The sequence below is a fragment of the Myotis lucifugus genome, unplaced genomic scaffold (genome assembly GCF_000147115.1).
Source record: "Myotis lucifugus unplaced genomic scaffold, Myoluc2.0 scaffold_402, whole genome shotgun sequence".
Taxonomy (NCBI): Eukaryota; Metazoa; Chordata; class Mammalia; order Chiroptera; family Vespertilionidae; genus Myotis; species Myotis lucifugus.
Window position 1 is genome coordinate 18,151 of NW_005871450.1, and position 22,678 is coordinate 40,828.

Consider the following 22,678-nt stretch of genomic DNA (forward strand, 5'->3'; position numbering starts at 1 on the left):
CACTTCCTGGTTATCAGGTGGCCATCTGGCTGTGTCCTCACTTGGGAAAATAGTGGAGAGAGGTCACTGGGGCTTCTTTTATAAGGCTATGAATCCTACTTAAGAGGACTCTACCCTCATGACCCAGTTACCTCACAAAGGCCCTCACCTCCTAACAATCACACAGGGAGTTAGGATTTCAGCATATGAATTTGGGAGCACACAAACATGCAGTCCCTAATAGGCCCAAACTCAGCTTCTAACCTTCTTCACAGGAAATGCTCATTGATCAGTCCAAATTGTCCTTCAGGCCAGTGTTGTTCAGCATCTGAGTTTATGACAAATGATAAAATAGTCTCATATGTAGGTTCATACAGGAAATAGAACCTTTACTGGAATGATGATCTGGAAACTACAGGTTTCATCCCACACTGACTGAAAAGGGGCATCTAAATTCTAGCTCAGGCCCCTCGCTGGCACTCAGAACGTGGCCTCTTCATTAGCTGCCTCTCTGGTGGGTAGGCCATGAGCTGGGCAATGACACATAAAGATGCCATTAATAAATGTGCCCATCCTCAGGCATATTTGGTCACGTTTATCATTGAAGCGAGCCGGTTTTTTATTTTTTTTAATACATTTTATTGATTTTTTCACAGAGAGGGAGAGGGATAGAGAGCCAGAAACATCGATGAGAGAGAAACATTGATCAGCTGCCTCCTGCACACCCCCTACTGGGGATGTGCCTGCAACCAAGGTACATGCCCTTGACTGGAATCAAAACCGGAACCCCTCAGTCCACAGGCCGATGCTCTATCCACTGAGCCACACTGTTCAGGGCGGGAGCCAATTTTTTAAAGTGGGATTATTGACCTTCCACCTTAAGTGAGACCTCATTTTCTCTATTAAAGCTTAGGAAGGAAACAACATTTTAAATGAATATGGCCCACCTCATCACGTGGGGATGGGGTGGGGCAGGCAAAGTGTAAATTATCCAGGATACAGACCATAAAGGGGAGAAAGGCAAGGAGCAACTCTCAAGCAAGGTTTAGGAACCAAATGTCTAAGTAGGAGTTTAGTTGGAATTTCTTTTTCCAGTTTCGTTTCCTTAATCCTCCTGCTTCTAACAGTTGCTCCCATTGTTCAAGGTTGGAGAACTGCACACCACTCAGGATTTTTCAGCAGATCTGCTGGAAACTGATTGAAAATATGGGCTCACTTTCTCCTGTGGAAAAGAGTACTCCATCTACCACGCGTGTCCAATAAATTAGACTATAATTGGTTTCCTGCCACCCCACCCCTTGGTGGAGCATCACCATACGACCATAAGTTTGTTAGTAGCTCTTTCCCGTGCAGCTGGCACTCGGTGTAATTTTACTGGTTAGATTTGAACTTTATGAATCTGTATTATCATAGCATTCAGAAAGACATCTGACTTTACCCTAAAAGGTCCTGAATATTGTTACTGGGGAGAGAAAAGACTGGATGTTTTTATAAAGAATTGTATGTGTTAATCTACATAAATCAATAATGCTATTTCTCAGTTCCTCTAAGGGCCACTGCAGTCATGATGCTGAAACTCTTATTAATGAAAGTAACTCGATAATGAAGGGGTTGGGATGTATTTGAGAAGTATATTACAATAGGATTGGAACACCTACAAGCTAGAAATACTTTTAGGCCCATTGGGCTGGGGTAAACTCAGATACTTATCAGTTTACTTATTAACCTGTATCCAACTGGTTGAAAAGTATTATTCTGAGCTAAATCAAGCCCAGACACATGGTGAGACGCATGAGGATTGGAAATCAAGAACAAGGCAAATAGATTCCCAATTTAGTAACAGTGTTACTTATGAGAGGGGCCTCCACACCAATGTAATAAAATTATTATTTTTTGTAATCATTGTGCCGGATGTCACCAATTTATTCTTACAAGGTTGTCAGAGGAGTCTGACAATGGGTCTCTCCATTAACTTTGGCTTAAGGAAAGGCCGACTCCATATACTCTGCCTGAAGAAGTATGCTTTCTATTTTTATTTTTTATAGGAAGATGCAAGGAGTGGGCGCTATGGAGGGTTCTCGGGGAAAGTCTCACCTGATTCTTGTTCATCAAGTGGGACATCACCAGCTACAACAGACAGAGTTCCCAGCTACTGTAGGGGTTTGCTTACAAGAACTCTAAAGGTCGGTGTTTCCACGATTTTCTCAGGATGGCAGTGAGCAAAGGGACTCACTTTTAAAAATATATATATTTCTTTATTGATTTCAGAGAAGAAGGGAGAGTGAGAGATAGAAACATCAATGATGAGAGAGAATCATTGATTGGCTGCCACCTGCACGCCCCCTAGTGGGGATTGAGCCTGCAACCTGGGCATGTGCCCTTGGCCGGAATTGAACCCAGGACCTCCCAGTCCGCAGGCCGACACTCTATCCACTGAGCCAAACCGGCTAGGGCCGTGGTCGGCAAACCGGGGTTCATGAGCCACATGCGGCTCTTTGGCCCCTTGAGTGTGGCTCTTCCTAAGCCTTAGGAGTACCCTAATTAAGTTAATAACAATGTACCTACCTATATAGTTTAAGTTTAAAAAATTTGGCTCTCAAAAGAAATTTCGGTTGTTGTACTGTTGATATTTGGCTCTGTTGACTAATGAGTTTGCTGACCACTGGTAGGGTAAAGGGACTCACTTTGGGGTTTACTTTTCTGCTCTTCTCCTTGCCTGTTCCTCACGGTTGCTGCCACACCTCCACTAGCATTTCTTCATATAGTGAACATCCTAACAGGAAGGAAGGGAGGGGCTTTTCTTTTTCATCTTGGAGGAAGCTCTTCTCCCACAATCCCTCAGAAGACTTGACCTAAGTAGGTGGGGTTGGGGAAGTGAACATCTGACATTTCAGAGCTGATTATAGAAGGTAGGCAGTTCGGATGACTCTAGATGGGAAAATGGCTTCTGCCACCAATTTACTTCTCAAAGCATCAGAAGCCACGGAGAGGTACAGCCATTGTCCTAAACCAAAGGCACCAGAATGTGGCCCTGTGGCCTCCCCTCCGTGTCTCTTCTGTTTGAGAAAATCCCTTTGCTTCTTGTTATGTATCTTTCTTCTTAAGATGTTTATGGAGAAATGTTTCCCAAGTAAAAGAAAGCGAGATGGAATTTGACATGGGAGAAGATCTTTGAGAAAAATCTCATTAGCTCTCACCATGAGTTCTAGGTCTTGGCTCTCAGAAAGGTTTTTTTAAGTGGGGGGGGGGGGTGCCCTGGCCGGTGTGGCTCAGTTGGTTGGGCATTGTCCTGAGCACTAAAATGTTGCTGGTTCCATTACCTTAAGTGAGAGCTGGAGCCAGCAGGGCAGGTTATATTCACATATTGGGCTTGTGCTTGACAGGGCTCTGCCTTAGTGTCCAAACATTTCCAGTCCATTGCAACCAAAAGGAAGGGTAGTCCTGTCTGGAGGGCAGCAATGTAATTTTAGCAAATTCTAGGACAGGTTCAGCTGGGATGGTACAACAGAGTGAATAATTTTTATTCCCCCCCCCCCCCCAATGGAGTAGCAGAGGCTGGATGTACCCTTTTATCTCAAACAATTCTAAACCCAAACCAAATAGATGGAATAATAGTTTTCAGACCTTAGACAATAGGCAGAACAGGCTTCTTTCTGACCCTTAAGAGAAAGGAAATGAATGAAACAAGTCCTGTGATTTACCAGCTGGAAGTCTAGAGGCAGCCCTGGCTGGGTAGGTCCGTTGCTTAGAGCATTGTATGGATATGCCAAGGTTTGGGGTTTGATCCCCCGTCAGGGCACATGCAGGCATCAACCAATGAATGTGTAAGTAAGTGGAACAACAAACAGATGTTTCTCTCTCTCTCTCCCTTCCTCACTCTCCCTAAAATCAATAAAATTTTTTAAGATTCAAGAGGCAGTTCTCAGACCACAGAGCAGACAGCAGTCTTCACTCAGTTGAGGAGACAGGTATTAGAGTGCAGAGAGACCAAGAAGACTAGAATTTGTGACTTCAGAGATATGCAGATGAGTCCTCTCAAGTCTCTCATAATGAATTGAAGTATTTGGGAATTCAACAACACACTTGGTAATATATTATCCATGTGTCAAAGAAGAAATTACAAGACAAATTAGAAAATATTTTAAACTGAACAAAACTGAAAATACAACATACCAGTACTTGTGGGATGCAGTCAATAACTAAGGAAAATTTTATAGCATTGAATTCTGGCTTTAGAAAAGAGGAAAGGTCTCAAATCTTTCACTTCCAGAAACTAAAACAGCCTGCCTGACGTTGCTCAGTGGTTGAGTGTTGACCTATGATCCAGGAGGTGACTGGTTACTGGTCAGGGCACATGCTTTGGTTGCAGGCTCAATCCCTAGTGGAGGGCCTGCATGAAGCAGCCAATTGATGGTTCTCTCTTATCATTGATGTTTCTATCTTCCTCTCTCCCTTCCTCTCTGAAATCAATAAAAATGTACTTTTTTAAAAAGAAACTAAAACAAATTATGCTCAAAGAAGGAAATGAGCAGAAATCGATGAAATAATAAGAAATGGAAAAGTGATTGAGAAAATTAATGAAACCAAAAGCTACACAATAAAATGGATAAACCTCTAACCAGAATTAAAAGACAGAAAATACAAATTACCAATTTTAGAAATGAAAGAGGAGATAGCACAACAGGTTCCACATACATTAAAAGACTAATAAAAAAATACTGTATTATGAACAACTTTATGCCAATAAGTTTAACAATTTGGGTGTGATCAACAAATTTCTTGAAAGATACAGACTACCAAAAGTTCCCTGAAGAAGAAATACATACATAACAGAGAACATTTTGACTGTTGCCAGATGGGAGGGGGGTTAGAGAATGGGTGAAAGAGGTAAATGGATTAAGAAGTACAAATTGGGCCCGGCCAGCGTGGCTCAGTGGTTGAGCATTGACCTATGAACCAGGAGGCCATGGTTTGATTTCCAGTCCAGGTGCATGCCCTGGTTGTGGGCTCAATCCCCAGTAGGGGGCGTGCAGGAGGTAGCCAATCAAAGATTCTCTCTCATCAATATTTCTCTTCCTTCCTCTCTGAAATCAATAACAACATATCTTTTTAAAAAAGAAAAGAAGTACAAATTGGTTGTTACAAAATAGTTATGGGGATGTAAAGTATAGCATAGGGAATATAGTCAACAATATGCTAATAACTATGTATGGTGTCAGATGGGTACTAGGCTCATTGTGATCACTTAATAAGGTATATAAATGTCTAATCACTATGTTTTACACCTATAATATAATATCGCATGTCAAGTATTAAAAAAACTAGTAGATATTCTTAATTATAGTAAACTTAAAGAGTTTTTTATAACAAAAATAAACTTTTGCTCTGACACAAAAACTAAGCAGTTAGAAAATAGAATGATAGTAAAGACGAAATTTATAATAGCAACAAAAGGTAAAATACCTAGGAATAAATTTGATTTATGTGAATAAAACTTGGAACAATTGAGAGGCATAAAGAAGACTTGACAATATCAACTGTTCTTATATAATAACTCTCAGTTTTATACAGCAGCTGGTTTTCCCAACATTAATCGATAAATACAGTGGGATTCTAATAAAATTTCCAAGATAATTGTTTTCTTTATACGTGTGTGTGTGTGTGTGTGTGTGTGTATAGAGAGAGAGAGAGAGGGAGAGAGAGAGAGAGAGAGAGAGATTTCAGAGAGGAAGGGAGAGGGAGAGATAGAAATATCAATGATGAGAGAGAATCATTGATCAGTTGCCTCCTGCACACTTCCTACTGGGGATCGAGCCTGCAACCCGGGCATGTGCCCTTGACCAGAATCAAACCCAGGACGCTTCAGTCCACAAGCCTCTATCCACTGAACCAAACCAGCTAGGGCTCCAAGATAGTTGTATTCAACGAAGCATAGGTTCTCAAATTCATGGTGTGAATAATATTTTATGCCAAAGTAGGCACTTTTGAGGAATGGAAATTGTATTACTGTTGATTTGGGGAGAGAAAACTCGCCTCCTTGGGGAAAGAGGTTGGATAGCTGGGGAAGCAGGAGCCTCCCCAATTTTTCCCAGCTTCCTGTCGTGTCACCAGGTCCTAGGATCTGCACAGACTCCCGCGGCCACTCTTGCGCCTCCTGCACGGGGGCAGAGACCTTCCGGAAATGGCAATACAGTTGTGCCCTGGTGCGGAGGTTACCAGCATTGGTGTTGATCAGGTCCTATTCTGTTGGGTTCAGTTAACTCCATCCACACGGTGATTCTGGTGGCCTCTGATCTTGCTGGAGCCCTTCATCCTGTTTGTCTGGACACGGGATGTCTATTATCTCCATTGCCTGAGATAGAAAGACGTTATTTCTTTTTTTCTGGTTTCTAATAACTGGGCTAGTCACCTGCCATGCTCTCATATATATTTTTTTAACACCCTCGGTCCCATAAGAGGCTTGGTAACATGAGACAGTTTCCCTTAAAAAATAAAAAAAAGGACAAGTATTCCCTGTTAATGTGAATGGTTAGAATTTATTTATTTATTTATTTATTTATTTATTTATTTTTTAATGGTTAGAATTTAATATCCTTTGTTTAGGAGCTTAAGTATCTTAAATCTTCCTGTGATTACAGTGGCCATGCCTACTCTGGCCAATGACCTGTTCCCAGGTGTGACTGACAAGCAAGTACCTTCCCTATTTCGCTGAGACTTAATGGGTATGCGTCTAAATTGCAGCTTCTTGCCCTAGCTGGTTGGGCGCAGTGGATAGAGCGTTGGCCTACAGACTGAAAGGTCCCAGGTTCAATCTCGGTCAGGGGCATATACCCAGCTTGCAGGCTTGATCCCCAGTAGGGGGCAGGCAGTGATTCTCTCTCATCATTGATGTTTCTATCTCTCTCTCCCTCTCTGAAATCAATACAAATGTACATATATATATATATATATATATATATATATATATATATATATATAATTATTGACTTCTTACAGAGAGGAAGGGAGAGGGATAGAGAGTTAGAAACATCGATGAGAGAGAAACATCGATCAGCTGCCTCCTGCACACCTCCTACTGGGGATGTGCCCGCAACCAAGGTACATGCCCTTGACCGGAATCGAATCTGGGACCTTTCAGTCCGCAGGCCGACACTCTATCCACTGAGCCAAACCGGTTAGGGCAATACAAATATATTTTAATAAATAAATTGCAGCTTCCTGGCAAAGCTGCACAAATGGTACACCCATACTATTTGGTCTTTCCTTTGCTCCTTTCCAGTGAATTAATACCCGGGTTAATTACAGTGGTGTCACCACTATGTGAAGTGGTGAAGGTCTGACGCTGTCACCTGTATTCAGGAAATGAGTGGAACGAACTAAAAGTATGTATTTGCAGAGGTTATGAGTTTATACATAGAATCTTTAGGAATGTGAAGACATGCTTTTAGAGTAGATGACTATAGGAAGGTAACAGGCTGCAGGTTGATGTTCAAAAATCAATTGTGTTTCTAGATGGAAGAAGCTAATAATTGAAAAATGAAATTAAAAATAATTCCATTTATGTAGCATCAAAAATTAAAAACACTTCTAAAAATTAAAGTATGTAATTCCTATATACCAAACACTATAAAATGTGAAATTGAGATTTATAATAAATGTACATTTTGGCCTCTGTCCATGGTTCTTGGTTCATGGCTTCCCAAATCCTAAGTGAGAAGAGCAACAGCAACATCATTTGTTACAATATTTGGCCTGTTATCCTCAAATCCTGAAATGGCTTCAGAGACATAGAGGGGAAATGGGCGTCATGCTATTCATGATAAGCTCCTTTCAACCACACCCGAGCGTTTGTTAATGAGGTTACTTTTGGAAAGCACCGTTGTCAGAAAGTTGGGGGCTGGTTGTCAGACGAACCAACTGTGGTTGGAGAGTTGGAACTTTCAGTTGCAAACCCAGGAACTCTGAAGAGGGAGAGGGGGCCAGGGGGTTCCGTCACCAATGGCTGATGGTTTACTCCACCATGAGGCCCATGCAGCAACGCCGCCATAAAGACCTATACAGTCCTGTGGATGTGACAGCTGTGGCAAGGGATTCCGTAGCAGCACAGGTCTCACATTCACTGCAGAACTCACACTGGAGAGAAACCCTATAAATGTGAAGAGTGCGGCAAGGGCTTTGGTTGGAGTGTTAATCTTCGTGTTCATCAGAGGGTCCACAGGGGTGAGAAACCCTATACCTGTGAGGAGTGCGGGAAGGGCTTCACTCAGGCTGCCCACTATCACATCCATCAGAGGGTCCACACTGGGGAGAAACCTTATAAGTGTGATGTCTGTGGTAAGGGCTTCAGTCACAATTCACCGTTAATATGCCACCAGAGACTCCACCCTGGAGAGAAGCCGTACAAATGTGAGGTGTGCGGGAAAGGCTTTACTCGCAATACAGATCTTCACATCCATTTTCGGGTTCACACGGGAGAGAAACCCTACAGATGTAAGGAGTGTGGGAAGGGCTTCAGTCAGGCTTCCAATCTTCAAGTCCATCAGAGAGTCCACACTGGAGAGAAACCGTACACGTGTGGTGTGTGTGGGAAGGGCTTCAGTCAGTCCTCTGGCCTTCAGTCCCATCAGAGAGTCCACACTGGGGAGAAGCCATACACATGTGATGTCTGTGGCAAGGGCTTTAGGTACAGCTCACAGTTTCTGTACCATCAGAGAGGCCACACTGGGGAGAAGCCTTACACATGTGAGGAGTGTGGGAAAGGCTTTGGCAGGAGCTTGAATCTTCGCCATCATCAGAGGGTGCACACGGGAGAGAAGCCCCATAAGTGTGAGGAGTGTGGTAAGTCCTTTAGTCTCCCCTCAAATCTTAGAGTCCATCTGAGTGTTCACCTTAGGGAGAAACTATTTACATGTGAAGAGTGTGGGAAGGGCTTCAGTCAGAGTTCACGTCTTCAGGCCCATCTGAGAGTCCACACTGGAGAGAAACCGTACACGTGTGACGTATGCGGGAAGGACTTCAGTCACCGCTCACGTCTCACGCACCATCAGAAAGTCCACTCTGGCAAGAATCGTTAAGAATGAGAAATGTGGCTGAAACTGGTTTGGCTCAGTGGATGGAGCGTCGGCCTGTGGACTGAAGGGTCCCATGTTCGATTCCGGTCAAGGGCATGTACCTAGATTGCGGACACATCCCCAGTAGGAGGTGTGCAGGAGGCAGCTGATCGATGTGTCTCTCTCATTGATGTTTCTAACTCTCTATCTCTCTCCCTTCCTCTCTGTGAAAAATCAATAAAATATATTTTAAAAAAAAAGAATGAGAAATGTGTTCATGCCTTCAGTCAGGTTGTACATCTAGCTTTTGGAGAGTCCATGCTGGGGATAAAACACTATAACGTTTTGAGAGTGGAAAGGGGTTTCTTCATCACTTGGAATCTAACAAATCCATAAAAATGATGATATAAAACCATAGTAACAGGAATAGGACTGATACTCAGGGGAGAAATATGTTGTAACCCTCCTGGTAAAGTCCAATTGATAGAAATTATCTTTCTTTTAAAAAAATATTTTTAGCCCTAACTGGTTTGGCTCAGTGGATAGAGCATCAGCCTGTGGACTGAAGGGTCCCAGGTTCGATTCCGGTCAAGGGCATGTACCTTGGTTGTGGGCACATCCCCAGTAGGGGATGTGCAGGAGGCAGCTAATCGATGTTTCTCTCTCATCGATGTTTCTAACTCTCTATCCTTCTCTCTACCTCTCTGTAAAAAATCAATAAAATATATTTAAAAAAATATTTTTATTGCTCTAGCTCAGGGGTGGGCAACCCCTGGAACGTGTGCCAAACATGGCACACCAGTAACTTTTGCTGGCACATGAAACCCTCTCTTATAATCTTCCATTTACAATTTTTGTGAACATTTGAATGGCTTAAATGTTAAATTACAAGGAACTGGCAAGACACTTGATGTTATGTTTGGTTACATAAAGGCTTTTGAAAAGAAACTGGACCTCTTTAAGAGGGATGTGGGTGGTGAGAGATTTAGATATTTCCCAAACCTCAAGAGGCACATCAAAGACCTCCCAAAAAATGACAAAGCAGACTGTCAAAGCCTTCAAAAGCTGTTTTTAAACATCATCGAGTCAACTATTGAGCAGTTCTTCTCAAGATTTGCAAAATTCGGAGAACTGGAAAAGACAGCAAATTCATGAGGTTTCCAGACAGCATGAAACTGGAGGAACTAAACTTACAAATGTTTTCGTGGATAGACATGGCTGACTTTGAAATGCAGTTGATTGAATTTCAGAGTAGCTCAATTTGGAAGCAGAAATTTATTGACCTTAGAGTTGACTTGGAAAACATTGAAAAAAAGCGATTAGAGACCAGAGAGAAGTGTCGAAAACGAACTATTGAGCACTTGGAATGCCATTCCAGAAAATTTTTTCTGTTTAAAAAACTTTGCAACAGCGTTAGTCTCCATGTTTTCAATCACATATGCTTGTGAATCTTTGTTCTCAGTGATGAATTTTGTTAAGTCTCATAATAGGAGTAGCCTGACAGATGAAAGTAGTAGTCGTGCATATCTCTGAAGGTCACGAAATATAAACCTGATGTAAAATCTCTGTCATCAGTGATGCAGCAGCAAAAGTCCCACTGATAATATCAAATGGAGTCATAAAGTTTTCTGTTGGACTATCAGTGTACATGTATATATTAAAAAATAAATGTATTTTTCATCATCATATACTGTATTTTTGTCGCTCGAATGAATTTTATTATTTCTTCAAGGTTCTTCACATATGTACACCTTAAGAGATATCAAGTAGGCATAACATGTTCTCAAAAAATTAGGGTTGGCATGCAGAAGAATTTTGAGTCAGAGATTTTGCTGGTTTTGGCAAAAGGGTTGCCCACCCCTGCCCTAGCTGGTTTGGCTTAATGGATAGAGCATCGGTCTGCAGACTGAAGGGTCTCGGGTTCTATTCCAGTCAAGGGCACATGCCCGGGTTGTGGGCTCCATTCCCAGTAGGAGGTGTGCAGGAGGCAGCGGATCAATGATTCTCATCATTGATGTTTTTCTCTCTGTCTCTCCCTCTCCCTTCCTCTCTGAAACCATAAAATGTATTTTATATATATTAAATATATATTAAATATATTTTTAATAATATAATAAAATATATATTTTAATAATATATATTTTTATTGGCAATATTATATATTACTAGAATATCTGTATATTCTAGTAATCTCTAAATAGTGGTATCTTGCATTTTTTGTGTTCCAATGAAAGTTTGTTATGGACACTGACCAGGAATCAAACCATGACCTCCTGGTTCATAGGTCGATGCTCAACCACTGAGCCACACCAGCCGGGCTGATATAATGATCTTTCAAAGTGAGTACATGCCAAAAGAGAATGTGTGAAAAGGATATTTGCCATATATTAGCTAGTTTTGAGGGGATCAAGGAAGGTTTTGGATTATTTCCCCATTAACTTCCATTTTTTTATGTATTTACAGTGACCTTTATTTTTATTACAGCTTAAAAGCTTTGAAAAATGAAATGAATAAAGTAACTGACTAAAAATTTCCTGTGGCCAAGAACTCATAATATGATTCCTTTATATCATACAGTATATTGGATTAAAATTAAGGAATATATCCCCAGAGGTGAATCTTTGCTCTTCAGAAGTAAATTTTTGTCTGCTGCAGATATATATAGATATAAAAGAACATTTGCCCCGGCCAGAGTGGCTCAGATGATTGGGCATTGTCCTTTGCACCAAAAGTTTGCCAGTTCAAAGCCTGGTTAATCTCTTCCCATCCTCTTCCCTTTCCTTCCCCTTCCTTTTTTTTTGAAATTTATTTTTTGGTAGGTGACAGAATTAAAATCAACTTATGGAATCTTCAAGGTGTATATTGCCTCTGGAAGAATTTAATTATTCTCCATATGAATATCTAGTTGTTCCTATGCCAGTTACCAAAGTTTTTCCCCATTCCCCACTACTTTGCAGTACCACCTTTAAGGAAAATCAATAATCTATATATATAAAAGGCTAATATGTAAAGTGTCATGTCGGGAGTTCCACCGGGTGACAGGGAGTTCAATCGCTCACTATGATGTCCGCTGACCACCAGGGAGCAGCGTGGAACAAAGGAAGGCCCTGGCCAGCAGCTGGGGAAGGGAGGTCCCAGCCAGCAGCCAGAAGGCCCTGATCGGCCCTGATCGATGGCCAGGCCTAGGGAGCCTACCCGTGCACAAATTTTGTGCACTGGGCCTCTAGTCTATACATAATTACAGGTCTGTCTTGGCCTCAATTTTCTTTGATTGCTCTATTTTTCAATACTCTTAACAATACCATAGTGCATTAGTTATCATAGCTTTGCAAGGAGTCTTGGTATTTGGTAGAGGAGGTCTTCTCATCCTGCTCTCTCTTAAGGTTTCTTGGCAGCTTAAGAAACACCCATAAAGTATTCTTTCTTAAAAATTAATCAAATTGAGCCCTACCTGGTTTGGCTCGGTGGATAGAGCGTCGGCCTGCAGACTGGAGGGTCCCAGGTTTGATTCTGGTCAAGGGCATGTACCTTGGTTGCGGACACTCCCCAGCAGGGGGTGTGCAGGAGGCAGCTGATTGATGTTTCTCTCTCATTGATGTTTCTGATTCTATATCTCTCTCCCTTCCTCTCTGTAAAAAATCAATAAAATATATTTTTTAAAAAAGAATCAAATTGAGCCTCTAATCCCAACCATTGGTTTCAAAAAATATGGAGAAATATCTGCGACAACATGAATGAAAATGCAGGGCGTTATGTTAAGTGAAATAAGCCAGACAGAGAAAGGCCAATACTGCATGGTAGAAGTATATGTGAAATCTCGGAGAAAATAATAAAAGCCAACCTCCCAGAAACAGAGTAGAATGGTGGTGGTTGCCTGAGGGATGCAGGTGGGGTGGGGGAAATGGGGAGAGATTGGTGAAAGGGTGCAAACCTATGTTGACTACAGTTGAAATTTGTTGACAGAGTAGATCTTAAAGGTTCTCACCGTAAAAAACAGGTGATGGATGAATTAGATTGTGGGAATTCTTTCACAATGTACTTACACATATAAATTCATCACATACATTTTAAGTATATTTTAATTTTTTTCATTTATCAATATTAGAGAGAGGGGATAAAAGGGGAGAGAGGAAGAGAAAGAGAGAGAAATTGACTTGTTCCTCCATCCATAATGCATTTATTGGCTGCTTCTTGTATGCGCCCTGACAGGAGATCGAACCCGAAACCCTGTGTATTGGGGCAATGCTCTCAACAATGAGACTCCTGGCCTGGGCCTAAATATATATTACAATTTTATTTGTCAATTATACTTCAATAAATGTGCAAAAAAAGAGAGAAAGAATTGAATTTGTTACAGTTATCTGAGCTGGATCCCAGACTTCCACACCTATTTTTTGAATAATCATGGCTCATTTCAACCACCTTGTATGAAAATAAAACATCCCATCATATTTACGATGTCAAGAGCAGAGTGGATATAAATGATAAGACATTTGAAGTGTGAGCTAAAGAAAAAAACATTTTCAATGTTTATTGTAGGCTTTTCTTTTTCAAATACAGTGTAGTATTTCCTTCAGTTTCTTGACAGTGTATGTTTTTTCGTTTGCCAGAAAACTAATTTCAAAACCAGCATTTAAAATGAAGAAAAATGAGAAACTTTAGGTATTTGTTTTGTGGGTTGGTGAGAGGTTACTTTCCTATTTGTGTGTCTCAGCATTTCGGAATGAATAGCTCCCAGAAGATAAACTGTCAGAGGTCGGGGATGCATCCAGGCACAAGTGGACTAAAGAAAGCAACAACATCAAACCGACAGTAAGATATTCAGCCACGGTTACTGTTTTTGTTTGTTTTGTTAATCCTCACGCAAGGATTTTTCTCCATTGATTCTTTTATTGATTTTTTAGAGAGCAAGGGGAGAGGGATAGAGAGAGATAGAAACATGGATGAGAGAGAAACATCATCCATCAGCTTCCTCCTGCACACCCCTACTGAGGGATAGAGCCTCTTGGTTCCTGGGATTGATGCTCAACCACTGTGCCACACTGGCCCAGGCTCCATTGATTCTTAAGAGAGAGTGGAAGGGAGGGAGGGATGGAAAGAGGAAGAAGGGAGAGAGAGAGAGAGAGAGAGAGAGAGAGAGAGAGAGAGAGAGAGAGAGATTGAGGATTGGCGGGGGGAGAGAGAGAGAGAGAGAGAGAGAGAGATTGAGGATTGGCTCCTCCCGCACTGGGGATCCAATTTATCATCCAGGGGGAGCCCTTGACTGGGAATGGAACCCGTGACCCTTCCTTCGAGGGCTGCTGCTGTAACCACTGAGGACACCGCCAGGGCACAGTCACAGTTACTTTTCAGTCACACTTATTTGTGCTATGATTTTTAAAAATCAGGGAAAAGGAAAGAAGGAAAGATAAAAGAAAAGAGGTCAGGTGCTAATAGTGCCTGAGAACTGACTGAAGTGACCATCTTATGCATTTTTTAAAAAGTGGCAACCTAGCCCTGGCCGGTGGCTCAGTGGTTGGATCGTCGGCCCAGGCACCTAAGGGTGGCGGGTTCCATTCTAGGTCAAGGGCATGCGGGTTCACTCCCCACCCTCAGGGCGCTGGAGAAAGGCAACCAGTGGAGGTTTTTCTCCCCCTCTCTCCCTTCCACTCTTTCTGAAAAGCAATGGAAAAAAATATCCTCAGGTGAGGATTAACGAAAAGAACAACACACCACAAATTTTTAAAAATATATATATATTTTTATTGATTTCAGAAAGGAAGAGGGAATGAGATAGAAACATCCATGATGAGAGAGAATCATGGATCAGGTGCTTCCTGCAAGTCCACAACCCGGGCATGTGCCCTTGACGGGAATCGAACCGGGGACCTTTCAGTTCGCAGGCCCATGCCCTATCCACTGAGCAACCGGCTAGGGCCACAGTCGTTTGTTGTTGTTGTTGTTGTTGTTGTTGTTGTTGTTGTTGTTGTTGTTGTTGCTGTTTTTAAGTGGCGACCTAAGGAAAGCGCTGCCGTGTGGAGGATTCTGGGAATTGTAGTCCAGGAGCGCCAGGCAGGCAGAGCCACTTCCGCTCTAGGAGGGGGAGCTGCAGCCCTGGTTGCGTTGCGGGACTGTGCGGAGCGCTGGCGCTCGCTGTGCCTTCTCGTAGGGAGTGAGTGCGGCCCCTCCGTCCCCTCCCCGCTCGCCTGGGCCTGGCGCCCGCAGGTGCCTCTTGCTCGGAGGAATAGAAGCCGCGTTGGCAGGTCTGTGCCTGCTCCTCGGATGGAGTTGGGGGCGGGCCGGGGTCCCGATTCCAGGTTTGAGGGTCTCGGGGTGGGGGCCTGGTTCCCTCGCCTCCCTTACTCCTGCGCGCTCTGCCGCCTCCTGATGATGTCTTTGAAGAGTTATTTAATTGCTCCATTTCTCCCACCTGGAGTGCAGTCAATAGTAGTGGCGCTGGAGGCGGACCGGCCCAGGCACCCCCAGCCCATAGTGTGTGGGTTCGTGACTTCCTGCGGGAGATTTCACAGCAGGAGTGGGGGTTACCCTAAGAGTCTATTGACTAATGCTGGGGACCGTTAAGAGTTCAGGAGAAAGAAAATACAAAGTCCACCTTTGGAGGCGTGCCCACATCCACAGAGAGCCTGGGGCTGGCTTCCTTTCTGTTGGGGGGTTTTAGCTGCTTTCCAGAGGCGGGATTTTTAGGGGGGACGTGGGGTGGCTCGCTGAGGGTCTCAGTAGAAGATTCATCAGCTTTCCCGGTGTGCACTTTCAGGGTGAGGTCTCCACTGCTTCAGCGGTTCTCAACCTGTGGGTCGCGACCCCCTTGGGGGTCGAACGACCCTTTCACAGGGGTCGCCTAAGACCATCGGAAAACACATATATAATTACATATTGTTTTTGTGATGAATCACTATGCTTTAATTATGTTCAATTTGTAACAATGAAAATACATCCTGCATATCAGATATTTACATTGCGATTCATAACAGTAGCAACATTACAGTTAGGAAGTAGCAACGAAAATAATTTTATGGTTGGGGGTCACCACAACATGAGGAACTGTATTAAAGGGTCGCGGCATCAGGAAGGTTGAGAACCACTGCACTGCTTGGTCAGCGCCAGGGCAGGGGTCATTAGTCATTGCAGCTGGCCCTGGCCTCCCCGCCCTGGTTTTGCAGCTTTTCTGGGCCTGGAGCTGAAGTACAACTGAATCCTATATGTTCTCTCTAGAGAGGGAAGGTCAGGGGGGAGGTCTAAACCCATGACCCTGCTTCCCGCCTGGGTGACCTTCTAGATCTGGCTGTAAATTGCGGTATCAGTTTTATCAACAGAAGAAACACTCAAACTTACAGAGAATATACGTTTATCTGAGCCAAACTATCGACAATTGTCTGGAAGCAAAATCTCAACGGCTTGAGATTTTGCTCCTGAGAACGGCAGGTTTTGCACCTTAATGATTACATTACAATCAAGAGAAGGTGCAAGTGGGTTACATGAAATGCATTGGTGAGGGATTATGGAGGTGAGAGAAAGCAAGGCGGGGAACCTCTGGGACTGGATGAAAAGTAAAAGGATAGACACATCTTTTCATAGGTGGGTGCAGGATACCTACCAGTCAGCAATTAACAGGATAAAAATAACAATGAGGATTTGTAGTCTCTGCTCTGGTGCGTTGGCTGAACCCTGCAGGGTCTGGAAAAAGGGAAGTGACCCTGGCATTTCAAAAGTATGTTATCTTAGACTCTGCTGAGGTAAAGATAGACTTTTGTCAGGAACATTCTAGCCCAGGACAAGCCATAAACTGCTTTTAGTTAAAAAGTTTTCATTTCAGCCCTAGCGGGTTTGGCTCTGTGGATAGAGCATCAGCCTGCGAACTGAAGGGTCTGGGTTTGATTCCGGAGCACATGCCCGGGTTTCTGGCTCAATCCCCAGTAGGGGGTGTGCAGGAGGCAGCCGATCAATGATTCTCTGTCATCATTGATGTTTCTCTCTCTCTCCTTCTCCCTTCCTCTCTGAAATTAATAAAAACATATATTTTTTTAAAAAAGTTTTAATTTCAGACCATCCTTTGTGGTTACTTTAGGTCTCTGAGTTTGCAAGGCTGCCATGTAGGCCTCCCCTGAGCTTGTCGGGTTAGCGTGTGGCCCCTTTTGGCCCATAGTTTGTTGAGTTATCTGTCTGTATCCCCATTCTACTTGCCAAGGAGTTTTCCTACCCTCCCACTGCTCTCCTGCCTCAGTAGTACCTCCCTAGGAGGGGTGTTGTGAGATTCAGGTGAAGTAAAAAGATGTAACAATGTTAGACGTTATCCATCTATTATTTCTGTTGGAGGAGCACTCCGTCCCTGAAAGCTTCTGTGATGAGCCTGAGTTCCAGCTGCAGCCCACTGGCCCTTCTCTGCCCCAGGGGAGTGCAGCTCCTCCTGGATTGCTAATGACTCCCCACCCTTTTCAAAAGGAAGAAGTGGGTCTCCTCCCCAGCTGGTGCCTGGAGGATGCCCACTGTGATTCATCCTGGACCAGAGATTCAGTTGTGCCATCTTCCAACCTCTTTTCCTCTTTCAGCTGTGACTTCTCAAAGAGGGTGCAGAGAGGAGGGAGTGACCCCCTGGCTCCTGGTAACATTGTCCCATCGTGGGAAAATTTTACAAGCTGTGCGTCATTTCTGTTCTCAATAGAGAAGCAGACTTCTTTCATTCATTAGAAAAATTTTTCTATTGGGCAACCCAGCACTGACTTCCGGTGTTCGGTCGAGCCTTGGTCATTGTGGACGTTACAGACCCTGGCTCTTTATATATAGATAGATTATAGGCATATTCTGATTATTGAGTTAATTTGTGCTCATCGTAGAGAACTTGAGAAATAGCTGAAGGAAGCCAAACATTATCCATGATCCCACAAGTGAATATGTCACTTTTACGGATGACCTTGATGTTGTTTGAGCAAAGCAAGTAAAATAAGAAACCCAGAAAAGAAATTGGAAACGTAGTTCATCCTCTCCTCCTCCCATTTGGGAGCTACAGGTTTAGAATCGCCCAATTCCAAGCAAACTCAGAGATTGACTAGTCCAGCCCTTCACCAGCTACCCAGTGGAGTGTGCTGTCAGTCAGTCTTGGATTCCATGGGTTTTGAGTACTCACTCTACTCTAGATTCTAAGGATTAAAAGATGTGGTAATGATCTCATAGGCCAGTGGTTCTCAACCTTGGCGGCACATTAGAATCACCTGGGAATCTTGTTAAAATCCTGATTTCTGGGCCTCATCCTCTGGAAATTCTGTTTCTTTGTTACTAATGTTGTGGCCCCACCCCATAACAAAGAAACAGAATTTCCGGAGGATGAGGCCCACAAATCAGGATTTAAAAAAGATTCCCAGGTGATTCTCATGTGCAGCCAAGGTTGAGAACCACTGTCATAGGCAAAATGGTTGTTTACCCTCTAATTATCCCCCAACGTGCCCAGGTGATGGAGGGCTTCTCAGAGTGGCTGGCAGACGGCGGGCAGGTGATTGGCAGGTGGCCAGCTAGCCAGACGCCCCAGACCCCACTTGCTTTCTCTCACTAAATACTGTGAAATGTCAGGTCTCCTTGCAAAGCTCCTTTACTGAGCAGAGCAGGAGAGTGCAGCAAATGTAGGGCCAGTGCATGGAATTGGATGTTATATAGGGAACTGCTTCCAGGCTTTGAGAAGCGGATGTGTTGCTCTCATTCCTGCCACAGTCCTTCTGCCGGAAGTAGGAAGGCCCATGAACATGAGTAGCTCTCAGGCATTGCATGCGTATTTGAATGTATTGACAAAGCTGTGAGCTAGACAATGGTACGATCCCCACTTGATGGATGTGGAATAGGCACAAAGGGCTAGTGGGTCAGAAGGATCATTAGTGGGGTCCTGGCGATATGCCCCACCCAGACCTGTTGGCCTCTGAGTTTTACTCTGTGGTCATGCCCAGTACATTCCAGGGCCTTTCATTTCCCACGGTCCCCAGGATGAGAGCAAGGACGCTTTACTCTGTACTATTAGCCTTACTTCTTGGAGCCGGGCAGGTAGTTCAATGCACTAGGGCCCCTGGCTGAGAGGCTACTGCTATGGGCCGAAGGAGGGGGTCACTTTTTAAAACTCACACAGAGCAGCCGTATGTGCCAGGGCCTGTGTCTCATGGCTTCTTTCTCCTTTGCCACTTCTGCCTTCCCAGGGTTCTGTGCTTCTCCAGAAGGAGCAGGAGAAAATGGCCAAGTCCCAGGTGAGTTGAATTTTGATTTTGATCTCTTAAAGATCTCTTCTCAAAGGTTAGACACAGCATCTTTCTCTTCCTTGGGAAGGATAAAAGACAGGTGTTTGTTATGTGCCAGTGACTAGCTGGCCTTTTATATTGGTTCTGTCTTTGTTTTGGTTTTATTTTACCGTCTTCATTTCACAAATACTGATGCAGAGATTCATAGATATAAAAAAACGTTTTAAAAGCCACATTACTTGCCCTAACCGGTTTGGCTCAGTGGATAGAGTGTCGGCCTGCGGCTGAAAGGTCCCAGGTTCGATTCCGGTCAAGGGCATGTACCTTGGTTGTGGGCACATCCCTAGTAGGAGGTGTGCAGGAGGCAGCTGATTGATGATTCTCTCCTATCAATGTTTCTAACTCTCTATCCCTCTCCCTTCCTCTCTGTAAAAAAATCAATAAAATATAAAAAATTAAAAGCCACATTACTACACTGCTACGCCAGCTGTTTTCCCCTAGGCTGTATTTTATATAATTACAGCCAGAGCATATGAACAATTTTCAATTTTATGTTTTCACTTAATGTTATCACTTGAGTTTTTTGTGATTCGGCATTCTTTTATATACTCGTTCAGAAGGTTTCTATTTTTTGTGTGTGAACTTCAGAAGCTACAAACAAGCATACCATACACTCCACTGTGCCTCTGAAAAAATTTCATTTTTATTTATAACACTTTTGCATCGGCTTTTAAAAAACGAAATATAATTTAAAAATGGGCTTCTAATTTTTATTGTTAAATGAAGGAGCTCTTTACATATTGCATCACCACGAAAGGTTCCCTCGTGCCCCTTGCCACACCCCTGGCTGTAGACAACACTGATTAACTTTATGTCACGACAGATTAATCTTTCCTAAAGTTCATATAAATGGAATTATACAGCATGTCTTGCTTCATTTGTTCATCATTATGGTTTTGAACACATATCAATAGTTTTTATTGCTGCATAGTATTACATTGTATGGGTATATACCACAATCTGGTTATCCAATCACCTGTTCTTAGTTTTTGGCTATCTATCTATCTATCTATCTAAAGAGGTAATATGCTAATTGGTCCTAAGGGTGTCACAGTCATGACCACTAAGGAGGAGGCTGCCTGCGTGTGCGGGCGGGACGGAGATGGGGTGGAAGCAGGGAGGTGCCCGGAGGAGGCCCGTGCCCGGGCCAGCGGGGATGAGAGCCTGTAGCGCCCCCCTCACCAGACCTTCACTACCCACTGCTCGCAGTCAGAGCACCCCACTGCTCACCTGCCTGGGGGAGGAGCACAGCACAGCAGGCGGGAGGTTTCCACGCTCTCCTCCGGCGCCATGACAGGGCAGAGCCGCTGCGTTGCTCCGGAGACAGAGCGGGAAGCGGGGAGGCACCTGGAGAAGGTGGGACCAGCACGAGGCAACTCGAGGGAATGAGGGTGGGGCTTGAAGGGGCCAGAGAAGGCCAGAGGTTGGCGGGGCGGGTGTGCTGGGTCAGGCGCGCTGGAGCTCTGCGTGGAGAGGTTTAGGTGTCAAGGCAGGGCAGCGGGCGGGTGGGTGGGCCGCACGATTTCGCGTGCTGGGCTCCTAGTTGTTAATCAAGTTCTATGAGGACTTGTGTACTAGACTTTTGGATGAACACCGGTTTTCTTTCTTTTTTTGATAAATAATTAGCGGGCGAATCTCTGGGTCATATGCTTAGCTTTTTAAAGAAACTGCCAAATCAGTCTCCACTGTGGTTGTATATTTCACGTTCTCACCAGCAACATGTGAGAGTTCTGGTTGCCTCCACATCATGTCCAGTGTTAGATATTTTCCACCTTTTAATTTAGCTGTTGTAATGGCAGACGTATAGTGGTATTTTCTTCCTTTTTTTCATCAGTGCGATTTTCATTTGCATTTCCCTGATGCCTGAGGATTTTGAATATCTCGTTTTCTTTTTGACCATTTGTATATCCTCTTTTGGAATTGTTTGTTCAGCTCTCCTGTTCAATTTTTAAATTAAGTTGTGTTCTTACTAGTTCTTTTTAGATTTTGGATACAAGTCCCTCTGACCCATGAACATTTAGACCTTTCATTTACCACTTTTTTCATTTATTTGAGTCTTATTTCCTTTCTCTGCCATGTTTTATGGTTTAGAATGTATAGATTTCTTATACATATTTTGTTATATTCATCCCTAAGTGATGTTTTGGATTGGCTATTCTAAATGATATTGTTTTTGAAATTCAGTTTCTATTTAATTGATATTTGTATCTTGACTTTACTAAATTTGCCTGTTAGTTCTAGTTACATTTTGTATGTCACAGATTTTTCTGCATTGATGGTAAGTAAAGATTTGTCCTTCCATTCCCATCCCCATTCCCATTGTGTTGACTTCTTTTTCTTCTCTTATTGCATGGCTAGGACTGCTAGAACAGTTTAGGATAGAAGTACTAATCGTGTACAGTAAGCATGTCAAACTCGCAGCCCACAACGAATATTTTTGCGGCCCAGCCAATATAACAGTATTTAAGAAACATTTTAATAAAATTTTCGTAACTTAATTTTTACAATATCCTGTTGCACATAATTATTAATAACGAACTACAACGTGTGTTAATGACTAATTACTATAATCGTGTTGCATTCATTTCCCTTACGAACCTTATGCGCAGGCGCACCATTTCTCTCCACTAATACTAGCAGCAATTACTTGTGATAAGAGGGAATGTTCGGTACCAGTTCCCCTGTTCTAGCCACAATCAGAAGTCTCTCTCCCCTGCATCTTTAATGACTACATCTTATTTCAATAAATTAATGTTTCTTAAAAAGTTTCCTATTTCTATGTATTTATGTGGTTTAAGGTTTTTGTGGGGGTTTTTTTAAACATAAAAGTTTAGTTTATTAATCCTCTCATGAAAAACCTGCACAGTGACCACAGATAAAGTCACAGGAATCTTGACTCCTTTCTGCCAGCACCAGCATTGGCCTTGCAGTCCCCCTGACTTCCTTTGTTCTGCTCTTGCGTTCCTGTCTCTGTTTTCTTGAGGTCGTCTTCTTCTCATATAGGCCGTGTCTTACAAGTCTATGTTTGGGTTCCTTTTTCTTTGCGTAATCCAAGGAGTCAAAAATCATGCCAAAGCCAGTGGTCTTGTCCCCACCAAAGTGGATTTTGAATCCAAACACAAAGATGACATCAGGTGTGGTCTTACCCATTTTGGCTAGTTTTTCCCGAATTTCTGCCCTGGGTACTGTTGCCTTCCTGGGTGAAGGACTTCAATGACCATTTGCTTCCGCCGAAGTAGTCTGTTGGTCATGAACTTCCTGGTCCAGATAGTTACTGTGTCATTCATGATGAAAGTTCATCTTCAAGCAGCCAGGGAGGGGGAAAAAACCCTGATTTAAGGTTTTTAAAAAGTCGTTTCAAAGAGCACCGACCGGGAA

At 43.2% G+C, this 22,678-nt stretch overlaps 1 protein-coding gene and 1 pseudogene across 1 annotated transcript in view; one reads left to right on the forward strand and one right to left on the reverse strand.

The window, feature by feature from the left end:
* Positions 1 to 9,058, forward strand: part of LOC102443037 (zinc finger protein 180) — a 26,134-nt gene extending 17,076 nt beyond the window's left edge. Inside the window, exon 5 of the mRNA XM_023743593.1 lies at positions 8,187 to 9,058. Coding sequence (XP_023599361.1) covers positions 8,187 to 9,053 — 867 coding nt within the window. The 3' untranslated portion in view covers positions 9,054 to 9,058. The remainder of the gene's footprint in view (positions 1 to 8,186) is intronic.
* A 13,123-nt stretch (positions 9,059 to 22,181) lies between these two features.
* Positions 22,182 to 22,587, reverse strand: LOC106699428 (annotated as a pseudogene).
* Positions 22,588 to 22,678: the final 91 nt, after the last annotated feature.